The sequence below is a fragment of the Ursus americanus genome, chromosome 24, assembly GCF_024610735.1.
Source record: "Ursus americanus isolate L20-20 chromosome 24, mUrsAme1.1.p, whole genome shotgun sequence".
In the NCBI taxonomy this organism is placed as follows: Eukaryota; Metazoa; Chordata; class Mammalia; order Carnivora; family Ursidae; genus Ursus; species Ursus americanus.
This window is the reverse complement of record NC_142150.1, coordinates 32,257,224-32,270,134: the sequence shown is the minus strand read 5'-3', so window position 1 is coordinate 32,270,134 and position 12,911 is coordinate 32,257,224. Positions and strand designations below refer to the sequence as shown.

The following is a 12,911-nucleotide window of genomic DNA, read 5'->3' as shown; positions in this document are numbered from 1 at the left end:
AAGCTTCGCATTCTATGGTCATTAGACTTGGGTGCAGGGATTTCTGCTGGTCTTCGGAGGGGTGGGGGGGGTAGCACTGCTGCTCTGACTCTCAGGCACACTTCTCCTGTGGGGGGGGGGGAGCATGTGCAGAGCACAGGGGGAGGCAGCTCAAGCCTTCATTGTGGGTACTGTGCTGCTCACTGAAGTCCCTCCATGTTGATGGGCATGGATAAGAATGGCATCAGCTGGCTCTCTTGTCCCCAGACGGGGAGAAGGGAGTCTGCAACTGCCACTGTTCAGGAAGCCCCCACAGAAGAGCGAACAATCTCCCCCTTGTTTGTCCCAGGCTTCCCTCAGACCCCTGCTTTCACCCTGTCAGAGCTGTCTGCCCACCTGGCAGCACAGTGCTCCTATGTTTTATCTCACAAGTGCTGGCTTGGTTTCAAAACTCCAGATGTTAGGAACCTGCAGTGATCATCTGCACCTGGTGCCAGTTTGTCCCAGAAGGGAAGTTGCATGAATGTGCAGGGGCTTGAAGTTTATGGTAAAGTACAGCAAAAAGCCAGCATCAAGGTTAGCTGTTCTCAGCTGGGGCCTCTGCTCCTAGGCTAATAAACAGGGCAGCTCAATGAGGCAGGTGGGCTCTTTTGTCCCTGCAGAGGCTGTGCCTCCTCTCCCAAATGCACTCCAGGAAGGGGAAATGTCTCTCCCAATATGACCCAGGGATCCTCAGAGAACACTGTCCACTCCTGGGCCTCTGCCCTCCTTACCACAGAATGACTTTTACACCTGCCAGGCTCCACCCAGTGATGGCACAGACTTCTAAAACTTCAGATTTGAGCTCCACTGCTTGTAAAAACTTGTGATAATCAGCCCCTCTCATTTCTCCTGACAGTAGTTTTGGGGAAGGTGTTTCCTGTGCAGTGCGCTGTGTTCTGTTCCCTCTATCTCTGCCTCTCTCCTTCATCCCTGATCAGGACTCCTTCCCCTCTGCAGCACTGGCAATTCCTTTCTCCCCCAAATCATGTCACTGCACCTCCTACCTTCCACAGCGTAGCTTATTTTCCCACCTCAGTTGTGTGTTTTACTCTCTGTACCCAAATTGATTTCCTGCGTATTCAGAATGATTTTATATTGATCTAGCTGTGTTCAAGTCCGAGGCAAACATACACTCCTCCTAGTGCTCCCCCATTTTAACTCCTGAGAGGGTTTTGGGTTTTTGTTTTGTTTTGTTTGTTTTGCTTTGTTTCATTTTGGTTTTTTGAGAAAGAGAGAAAGCACGTGAACAGGGAAGGGACAGAGGGAGAGGGAGAGAGAGAGCATCTTATGCTCCATGCTCCTCATGGAGCCCAACATAGGGCTTGACTAATGACCCTGAGATCATGACCTGAGCGGAAATCAAGAGTCAGACACTTAACCAACTGAGCCACCCAAGCACCTTGACCCCAAGAGGTTGTTTGGTTTTTTTTTATCATGAAAAGACATTAAATTTCTGTGCTAACAGTGCCAACCTAGAGAGGATTAAGAAAACAATTCCTTTTACAACAGCATCAAAAAGAACAAAATACTTAAGAATAAACTTAAACAGGGGGCAAAAGTGTTCTACACTGAAAAACTACACAGTGTTCCTGATATTCTAGAAGATACAAATAAATGGAACAACGTTCATGAACTGGTATAGTTAATGTTATTACGTCAGTGCTACCTAAACTGATAAACAGATTTAGGGGCGCCTGGGTGGCACAGCAGTTAAGCGTCTGCCTTCGGCTCAGGGCGTGATCCCGGCGTTATGGGATCGAGCCCCACATCAGGTTCTTCCTCTATGAGCCTGCTTCTTCCTCTCCCACTCCCCCTGCTTGTGCTCCCTCTCTCGCTGGCTGTCTGTCTCTGTTGAATAAATAAATAAATAAATATTAAAAAAAAAAAACAGATTCAATGCACTCCCTAACAAAATCCAAAGAAATGTGTTTCTTTATGGAAATAGAAAAATCCATCCTAAAATGCAGGTGGAAATTCAAGGCACTCCAAGCAGCCAAAATAACCTTGGTGGGGCGGGGGTTGGGGGGGGAATTAGAGGACTTCCTGGTTCTAAAACTTACTAAAAGCTATGGTAACCAAAACAGTGTGATATTGGCATAAAGACAGACACAACAATGGAATAAAATAGAGAGCCTAGACATAAACTTTTGCATATGTGTTCAAATTATTTTCAACAGGGGACAAGAGCGTTCAGTGGGAAAAGACAGGTGAAACTGAATATCTGCATGCAAAGGAATGAAATGGAACACTTCACATACAGCATATAAAAAACTGAATCAAAACGGATCAAAGACCTAAACTACCAGCTAGAACTATCAAACTCTTAGAAGAAAACATGAAAGAAAACTTCAGAACTTCAGATTTGGCAATGATCTCCTGGGTATGATGCCAAAACCACAGGCAAGAAATAAATGTCGAATTTCAGTTGAGGAAGATGAAAAAGCACTGGACATAGATGGTACTGATGTTTGCATAACAAACGTCAATTAACTTAATTAATCATCACGATAATGTGAAATGACTGCAAGCCACTGAACTATGCACATACACATCCTTAAAACTGCCATTTTTGTTATTTGGATTTTACTACAAGTTAAAAACTACATTTAAAAACTAAGCTGGCTTCATTAATTGGTGCATGATGTCAACAAAAACTACAGCACACTGGCTGGCATATGTGCACATATCATTGGCTTCACACACACCTGTTGAGAAAGCAGGTATGTCATCCAACAACAGAACCGGTGAATTAAAAGTCCAGATCTGTGACCTGACACTCGCCATTGTGCAAGAACTGTCACAGTACACTGTGAGAACTAATTCTCACAGAACCCTGAACTTTGACCAACGGACAATACATAAATGTAAATAGGATATTTTTACAATGATAATTTCCTCCCTGAACCTTTCCTCACAGTGCCGATATGTCAAAATAAACATACTTTGGACAAATAGTGTTCATGTGCCTCTGTAACATAGAAATTATCTTTTCTCTTTTCCATTTAATAAATTTATCTTATAAAGTTACAGATATCTCTCAAACTTACCATTTTTACCCTAGAACTTCCTTATGGCATTTTCACCTCCCAATTTCTGAGTGTGCACGTTTAAGTTTAACAAGGGAGTTACCATCCTATACAACACAGCCACAGCTCGATCAGTGGAGAAGGTGGTGATTGGGTGCAAATATACAAATATGCAGGACACAATCCTAAGACCACCACAGTGATGTGAGAGACACAGGTGGACACAGCTTTGTGTCTCCCCTCCATGCTACAGGTCCTCAGTGAGCACATGAAGACCAGCTAGGAGACCATCAAGAGGAGAATTCTCACAGGCAGATGAACCCACTGTGGACAGCAACAAAGAGACCAAGGGTATGAATGCCCATGCAGATGAGTTTCAGGCAAAGGTTTACGTCATGCACTATGGTCTATGACAGTGGAGCCACCACAGGCAGCCACACTGTGAAGAGGACCTGAATGGTTACAAGGACAAAGCCTCTAGCACATGTCACCTGAAAGAGGAAGCCATATCCCTGTCACTCGTGATGTTTCATAATACAGGGCTCTGCAGATGGCCACACAGATGCTCAGCAAAGACTTCAGTCACACACTTCCTGAAAGAGATGGTTTTTCTTACAGCAGCATTTTAGGGGTCATGGGTGAAGAACAGCGGATATGTAGAAGGCACATGTCACACAGGCAGAAAATGGAAGCAGTACCCAAGGTCAAGAAAGATGACTTGTTGAATGGAAAGACCTCCTCATGGATAACAGTTCTCTGTACTAGAAAGCTGTAAACCCTTCCTAAATTAATCTTCTGAAATTGAATCTTCTTAAAAATAATAACTATTGTTTTGTATCTAAACTATTTTAAGCTTATTTTGTCAACTTATTTTAATGTTAAATTTATCTTATTTCAGTGTAAGCTCATTATTTTATTATAAGCTTCTTTTTGAAATATAAATATGCAAGAATAGGAATAAATTTGAAAAAGAATATTGAGAGACATATCAAAATGTGATATACATGAAAGCAATTTTGTTGTGTACCAACTGGTACATGAACAGAGATCAATGAAACAGAACTGAATCTCAAATGGGATCTAAATATATATGGAACTTTAGAATATAATCGGCTTTCAAGTCAATGGCAAAAAGAAAATTATGCAACTATTTAAAAAACCCTGAAATTTAGAAAACCAACTAAAAATCCATACCTCTTTAATGCCTATGTCAAAATAAATTCCAGACGGATCAAAAGTTTTAATGTAAGATATACAAGCCCAAAAATGCTTTAAAATTAAGTGCTAAAAAAAGCAGTTGAAGACTACATTGGTACGAATAAAATGGGAAAAGTCTTTTTAAGCAAGATATAAAAACCAAAAAAATTTAATATTAACTTAATAAAAACATTATTTACATGCCAAAAGCATTCTATAATGTATACAAGTATTAAAACACACCACAAGTACAATTACAGAAAAATAACAGGTACTTCTGCAAACAGTAAAAGACATCATTTCTTTAGTAAAAGAGAGCACTCAGTAAATATCCATATGGAAAAGATCAACAATTACACAAAATAGATAAAAAACACTAATAGATGATTCACTAAACACATGAAAAGATACTCAAACTCAATAATATGAGAAAGGTTGCAATTTATTCAGGTTGCCTTATGCCATGAGTATGTATCAGGTAGTGGTTGTCGAGAATGTGGACAGAAGCATTTTCACAGTCCGAGCAGCAGGGTCGCTTTAGTACAATCTCAAGGATGACAGTTTGGCAATAACTATGAAATTCAACATTTAACTATATGGCCATTGACTCTAATACATGTACGAACAAGTCCTCTCCTAGGAACTCATACTTGCACATAGTCACAAAAATACAGTAATAAAATTCGTCATTGTAGAAAAAGGTAATAACATGAACAGGAAAGGATACATATATTTTAGTATATATTTACAAGTGTGGATATGGACTACAAGAAAAACTAAGAGATCTAATGGACTGGTACGGACTAGCTTCAAGATGCTGCAAAAGACTTCACTTTTATGTGGAATTTAACCAACAACCAAAGCAAACAAAAAACAGAAACAGACTCATAAATAGAAACAACTGGCTGCTGTCAGCGGGGAGGGAGTGAAGGGATCCATGAAATAGGTGAAGGGGCTGAAAGGTACAATATTCAGGGAGTAAAATAAATAACTCACGAGAATGGAAAGTATAGCATAGGGAGTATAACCAATAATATTGTAGTGACTTCGTATGGTAACAGATGGAAGCCACACTTTTCAGGATGAGCATTTCGTAAGGTACTTGTGTGTGTGTGTGTGTGTGTGTGTGTGTGTGTGTGTGTCCCAGGATTCTTTAAGAACAAAGTGATGAGTGATGTGGGGATTAAAAACAAGAGCATCCTTGAACTTCACCTTCCCTCCAACTAGTTCTCTCCAAACTCCCTGCCCCCACACCTTTTGTGTTCCCAACCCCTTTCTCAGTGAATGAAGAACTTTAATCCCAAAGCCCTGGTACAAACCCCAGGCTCTTGTTCCCTAGCTCTCCCCTTTCCTCTGCCCCCCATTCCTGGGAAGGGCCCACACCTCAGTGTGAATGCATGGGAGAGCCCAGAGTGGTGACAGACACAGAGGGAAAGGCTTCCGCCTTAGGGAAAGGAACCAAGGAGTACAGGGTAGTGAAGTGGGGGCCCCCATAGCCTGGGGTACCAAAGTGGGGCCCTGGTGCCAGAGGAAAGGGTATTGGTACCCTGAGAAAAGAAACCCAGCAGCCTCAAAATCCTCTCCTGGCCAGTCGTGCCTACTGGCACCCAGTGCAGAAGTGCACACAGACCACAACCCTCTCCTGTCGCAGCGCTGGGCAGTGGGGCTGATCTGCATCAGGTGGGTTTCAGGCACTGCAGGAACGTGTTCTCCAGATTACCTCACTCGGATCTCCAGCCTTGTTCACTTGCTCTTTCGGGCGTGCACAAGGGTCCCTGCTTTGTATATCTCCTGCAATTTTCATCGTTGTCAGTTTCCACCACCCACTTCTGCGGCAGGGCTGCAGCTTACACGTGTTCTAGTAACTGAGCTCCTGAGGCTCAAAGGGGCAGACGGTTGTTTGGTGAAACACCTTCCCAAAGAGAATCCTCAGGGTGAGCCCCGCATTGGCCTGGATATATCCTAGAGTGATCCTCTTCAATTTCAGGGGCTTGGCAAATTGTTCCAGGTCTTTCTGCAGAGCTTTGATGTCCTGGGACTCCTCAGGGTTTTGCTCCAGCTTCTCCTTGCCTGGCTTCATGGCCTCTGGTGGGGCAGCACTGTGCTCAGGGAAGCCCCCCTCAGAGCTCGCTCTCCACTTGGCTCCCAGCTCACCCTCCCCCTGAGAGGTCTCCAGGCTGCCTTGGGGCACCTGCTGCACCCCAACCTGAGGTCCACAGTATGCTGTCCCCCTGCAGAACTCATAGGGTGGGGAGGCATGGTGGAATCCCCCACACCTCAGCACCTCGCCCAAACCCTGGCCTAATTCCTGACCCACCAGGATGTTCAGCCAGATCTGAGGGTTAACCCAGTAGGGCTCTGCTCTTCCCCACCCATCACCTCTACCATCACCTCCTCGTGGGTGCAAAAGTGCCATGTCAGAGGCCAGGCATGCTGCCATGGGGAACAGAGGCAGCCCAAGCCAGGGGGTCTGGAAAAGTGAGGGCTCTCCAAGAGATTGCTCAAAACCTCTCTCCCTCCCTAATCCCACCCACTATCATAATGTACATAATTGTTAAATCACGATGCTGTAAACCCGAAACTCTTGTGATATTGTATGTCAACATACTTCAATTAAAATATTAAAAATAAATCAATAAACAAAACTACTATAAATTAAAAGTTTACTTATAAAAAGTTCTAAAGTAAAGCAAATATTTACATACACATAGAAAGACTCACCTACAAATATTTAAATTTACACTTACATTTGTAAAGATTATTACCTGATGAGTTTAAAGACACAGATCAAGCAACTGCCTCTGGGGAAGAGAACTGGGAACTATGCTGAGACTTAAACAGAACTTTATTCTACACTTTATCTCTTTTTGTAAGGTTTTCAATATTACTATTTATTATCTATTACACTTCAATTTTTCTTTTATAAACTAAGGGTATTAGTCTAAATATCTTTATATAAAACAACCAAAAATTAATAAAGGAAAGACTACATAGCACTAAGTATTTTAAATTAGATAATAAAAAGAATAAACTTAACTGATAGAATCTAACTAAAAATAATCCTGTCTCAGAAAAAAAATGTTTTTAAAACATTTTTAAATAATTAAAAATTAGTGTAATCATATAAAAATGTCCTCAGTAATTCATTACCTAGGATGGATTCCTTGCTCTACAGGCATTACACATTTCTAAGTGAAGAGATCGACAAGGTGTTATGGACCTTACATTCTAGCCACAAGGGAAACTGTTATAGCAAAATCATCCAGTTCATACTTTAATTATAATTAACTTAAATTCTTTCCAAAAAGGAAGTCAGAATCAAACTTAAGAGGATTTCTTCCAAAGATGTGGACCCTAATGTCAAATAATTCTCTTCACGGTGAATAAAACACTTATCTACTGAGAGATATGACATTTCTTCCCCAGAGCTGCTTCATAGCATTTGTCATCTCAGAATTTCTCAGAGTGTAGATCAGTGGGTTCAGCATGGGGGTTATGACTGTATAAAAGACACTCAATGATTTGTCAATGGGGAAGGTCTTAGCAGGTCTTACATACATGAAAATGCATGGAACAAAGAAGAAGACCACCACAGTGATGTGGGAACCACAGGTCTGCAGGGCTTTCCGCCTCCCTTCTGGACTAAGGTTCTTTAGAGAGTGCAAGATGACACCATAAGAGGTGAGCAAGAGCACAAACACAATACTACAGATCACTCCTCCATTGGCCAACACTAACAGGCCAATGACGTATGTGTCAGTACAGACCAGTTTCAGTAAGGGATACATGTCACAGAAAAAATGATCAATGACATTGGGGCCACAGAATGGGAGCCCATAAATAGTGCTAACTTGAATTACTGAATGCAGAAAACCTCCAACCCAGGACACTACCAGCAGCACAACACACACCCACTGCCTCATGATAACCAGATAATGCAAGGGCTTGCAGATGGCCACATAGCGGTCATAGGCCATCGCCAGCAGAAGAAAGACCTCTGATCCACCAAAAAAGTGCCCTGTTAATAACTGAGTCATACAAGATTGGAAGGATATGGTATTTTTCCCAAACAACAAGTCTGAAATGAATCTAGGAGAAATAGAAGAGGAATAAATGACATCCATACATGATAAGCTAGCAAGAAACAAGTACATAGGTGAGCCCAGGGTCTTACTGACAGTTACCGTCACCACGATGAGCAGGTTGCCCACCACAGTCAAAATATAGAAGAGCAAGAACATAACAAAAAGGACCTTCTGTTGCTTTGGATCCTGGGTGAGGCCCAACAGGACAAAGTAAGTTACATTGCTCCTTGGTTCCATCTAATCTGCATAGGAGCTGACTTCTCATATGAGAAGCAAGGGATCTATAAAACAAGGGGGAAAACTTTAAATGCATTAGAAGGTTACTCTTTCATTGACTCATTCAACTAAAAGATTGTGCTGGGAACACCTGTTTGTGTCACATGTGTTGCAGATGTTGTGATTTCCAAGTTGAATAAGCTATGGTTTCCAACACTCGGTGACAACATACATAATAATCACCAATGTAATCAGTACCACTATAAAAATTGTTGCACAGAGGAAGCAAGGCTTTAACTGAGTTTCAAAAGAAAAGTGAAAAGACAAGAAAAGAAGGCAGGGGAATTCCATGCAAAAGTACACAGTTCATAAAGTCATAAAGGTTAAATACTTGAGACTCCTTTAAGATAACGGACATATTTAAAGCGAGTGGATCTAACTAGGAATGCAAGGTTGCTGCCCTGGATTGTGTCTTCCCTCAGACCTCTTTCCTAGGATCTTTGGTTGGATACGCCCACTTTTCCTGACCAATAAATGGGAAAGCACTCCAGTGTTGTGTCTCTGCCTTAATTTTTAAAATTCTTATATGCAACATCTCCAACTCTGGACATCTCCAATTCAGCACTTGTGAAACTAAATTTTTAATTTTCAGCAATAAACGTGTTTCCCATCTCATTAAATGGTACCTCCTGCTATATCATTGCTCAGACAAGAAATACCACCATGTCCTTCATGCCATTCTTGCCCTTGTATCACATTTGATACCTTTAACAAATTTTATTAACGCCCTTTAAAATATATCACAAACTTGATCATTTCCCTTCCCTCCCCACTTCTTCTTGCTCACTGCACTAGTCTCCCACAACATCCCTTCCCTTCCTTTCTGGCTTCCATCAATTTGTGGCCCTGATACAGTCCATATGATCCTTTTTAAATCTGATTCGCATCTGATCACACCACTGCTCACAACTACAGTGGATTCCAATCACTCACTCACAACTTAATGAATCACATTTCATATTTACAGTAACAGGAACTATAATCCCCATTTCATAGTTGAAAAAGAGAGGCTTAGAATATCTCATTAATTTTCCCAAGGTCATTCATTTTCAAATGATAAAACTAGAATTGGAATCCAAGTTTGCTTTATCTCAAAGTGATCTAACTTTTACATAATAAAGATACTCACACAATTGCAAAGCCTGGCTTCCACTATTATCTGTACATCTTACCTTAGAAAGACAAGTCCACAATCTGAAGGAACAGTTTTTACTCATTCACAGGGGCCAGGAATTCTTCTGTCATCAGTTTGACAAGAGACACCAAAAACTGCCTTAGCACTTTGGGACGTATTTTATTTCATCAACTGTCTGTCCATTCTCTGCATGGAGTCTTCTGACTATTCAGAAGGTTGTTTTTCCTTGCACTGTAGATTACTTTCTAGGAAGTCTAGGGTTCACACAGGAAAACAAAAATTTAGCATATTAGGTTAATTTATCAAAAAGATAAGGAATTCCTATCCTTACATAAGACAGCAACCAGACATTTCTGAGGGAGATTTTTCTCAAGTAACTTCTTTCCTACTAATTTCCAAATAGAAAAATACCATTCAACTGTTTAGTGTTCTTCATTCTGTCCTGTTGGTTTGCTCAGATTAGCTGACTTGAAATTTTAAGAGATATTTTTGTGCTTTTCATTACCTAATGCTTAAAGCCTAACAGCAATGCCCTAAAAAAATGTGTCAGTTGTTAGGAGAATAGCATCTTCTTCCCAACAGAGTCAAAGATCACTGGACATTTTATGCATTCTAACCAAAGTCCTCATTAAGTCCTGGAATTGGGAAGTATCCAAGACTGATTCTTGCTTAATTAAATTCGCTGGGAATTTCCATAAAAACTTTAAAAACATCAATATGAAGATGGTATTAGGTTAAATCACATAATTAGGGTCAGAAAGATGTTACATAAAAAAAAAAAAAAGACCACTGCCAGTCAAGAATAAAATTTCAGTCTTGTCATGTTGTTCTACAGAAAATTAATTTAGCATATATTTCCCACTTGTCATAGCAAGTTTTTCTTTCCTTTCATTTAATAGTCAATTTATGCTGCCTTGCAGTGTGGTTAGATGTCCTAGATATTTATCGACAGATTTAGACATAATAATTACCCAATTAATATTATTATTATTAATTTGGAGCTCTTATTTGCTGCCAGGAACTATACTGTGAGTGCGGACACAGCAATTAATGAAATAGGGAAAAAATTATGCAAAAGGTCCTTCCTGCATGGACCCTATATTCTCATAACAGAATCAGAGAATAAATAAGGGGACAATTTAGTTTACTAATTATAAACAGGGTATTCGTGGAGAATTCTACTATGGAGAAGGTGATCAGGGAAGCCCTTTCGTCAAAGGTGATGCTTAAGCTGAGTAGTTGGCTACCATCAGAAACACTGTTACACCTAGTGATTTTGAGTGAAAATTAAGTAAAATGATCTCACTTCACTGATGGCATGACCTATATGTAGAAATTGCTAAAAATATCACAGGGATTTTTATTCCAATGCTTTTGGGAAAAGGAGGGGTGACAGTGGGCATCTCATCTTGCTCCTGATTATACTGGGGAAGCTTTCAACCTTTCCCTGTTGAGTGTGATGTTAAATGTAGATCTGTCATATATGACCTTTATATGTTGAGGTACATTCCTTCTCTACCCAATTTGTTGAGAGGTTACTTTTTTCATGAAAATATACTGAATTTCTTTGTGTGTGTGTGTGTGTTTTGTTTTGTTTAATTTTTTATTATGTTATGTTAGTCACCATACAATATTCTACCAATGAACACCCAGAGAGGATTAGGAAAACAATTCTTTTTACAACAGCATCAAAAAGAATAAATACGTAAGAATAAACTTAAAGAGGCAAAAGTCTTCTACAATGAAAAACTACAAAAAGTTGATGAAAGATAATCTGAAAGACACAAATAAATGGAAAGACTTCTATAAACTGATATAGATCATGTCATAAAGATGTCAATTCTACCTAATCTAATCTATAGATTCAACGTAATCACTATAAAAATTAAAAAACAAGTTCTTTGAGAAATAGAAAAATCCATCCTAAAATTCACATGGAATCTCAAAGAACCAAAGAGAAGACAATATTGGAAAGGGAAAAAGAAAAATAAGTTGGAAAACTTCCTGGTTCTAAAATTTACTACAAATCTATGGTAACCAAAACAGTGTGATATTGGCATAAAAATAGACATCATAATGGAATAAAATACAGAGCCTAGAAATAAAGCTTTACGTATGTATTCAATGATTTTCAACAGGGGTGTGAAGAGTAGTCATGGGGTAAGGACAGGTATTTCAAAAAATGGTGCTGTGAAACTGTATATCCACACAGAAAGGAATGAACCTGAACCCTTAATGTACACCATATACAAAAATTAACTCAATATGGATCAAAGACCTAAAATCTAGAAAAAACTATAAAACTCATATGAAAACATAGACGAAAAATCATGACATTGGATTTGGCAATGATTCCTTGGGTATGACACCAAAAGCACAGGCCAAAAAGGAATATGTAAATTGTACTGTATCAATATTAAGAGCTTTTGTGCATCAAGCAACAACACTGACAGAGTGAAAAGGCAACACACAGAAGTGGAGAACATATTAGCAAATAATATATTTGATAAGGTATTAATATCCAGAGTACACCAAGAACTTCTACATCTAAAAACACAATGAAGGGGGCCTGAGTGGCTCAGATGGTTGAGTGTCTGACTTCAACTTAGCTGAGGTTGTGGTCAGAGGGTCCTGGAATTGAGCCCTGCAACAGGCTCCCTGCTCAGTGGGGAGTCTACTTCTCCCTCTGCGACTCCCCCTAGCTGGTGCTCTCTCTCAAATAAATAAATAAATCTTTAAAAAAATAAATAAAAACACAATGAAATAAACAACCAGATTAAAACAAAGGACTCAAATCGACATTTCTCAGAAAAAGATATATAAATGGCCTATGGACACATGAAAATATCTCAATATCACTAATCATTAGGAAATGCATTTTAAAACCATAACAAAATACCACTTCAGACCCACTCAGATAACGATTAAAGAACACATACACATATACACACACACAAATGTAGAAGAGAATGTGGAAAACCTGGAATAATTGTGCATTACTGATGGGAATGTCAAGTGATATCACTCTATGGAAAATGTTATGGCAGTCCTCAAAAACTTAAAGAATTATTATATGATCTAGCAATTTCACTTTTGGATATATATCCCAAATGATGGAAATCAGGAATTCAAACAAATATTTCTATACTGATTTTCATGGCAGTATTCACA

The 12,911-nt window shown here is 39.7% G+C and overlaps 1 protein-coding gene and 1 pseudogene across 1 annotated transcript; both read right to left on the bottom strand.

The window, feature by feature from the left end:
• Window positions 1–5,628: 5,628 nt before the first annotated feature.
• LOC123785161 (POU domain, class 5, transcription factor 1-like) lies at window positions 5,629–6,684 on the bottom strand (annotated as a pseudogene).
• A 952-nt stretch (window positions 6,685–7,636) lies between these two features.
• On the bottom strand, window positions 7,637–11,288 carry LOC123785160 (olfactory receptor 4A47-like). The gene is made up of 2 exons (XM_045786873.2): window positions 11,280–11,288; window positions 7,637–8,566 (listed from the first exon to the last, which is right to left on the bottom strand). The coding sequence occupies exons 1-2, from the start codon at window positions 11,286–11,288 to the stop codon at window positions 7,637–7,639; spliced, it is 939 nt and encodes a 312-aa protein (XP_045642829.2).
• Window positions 11,289–12,911: the final 1,623 nt, after the last annotated feature.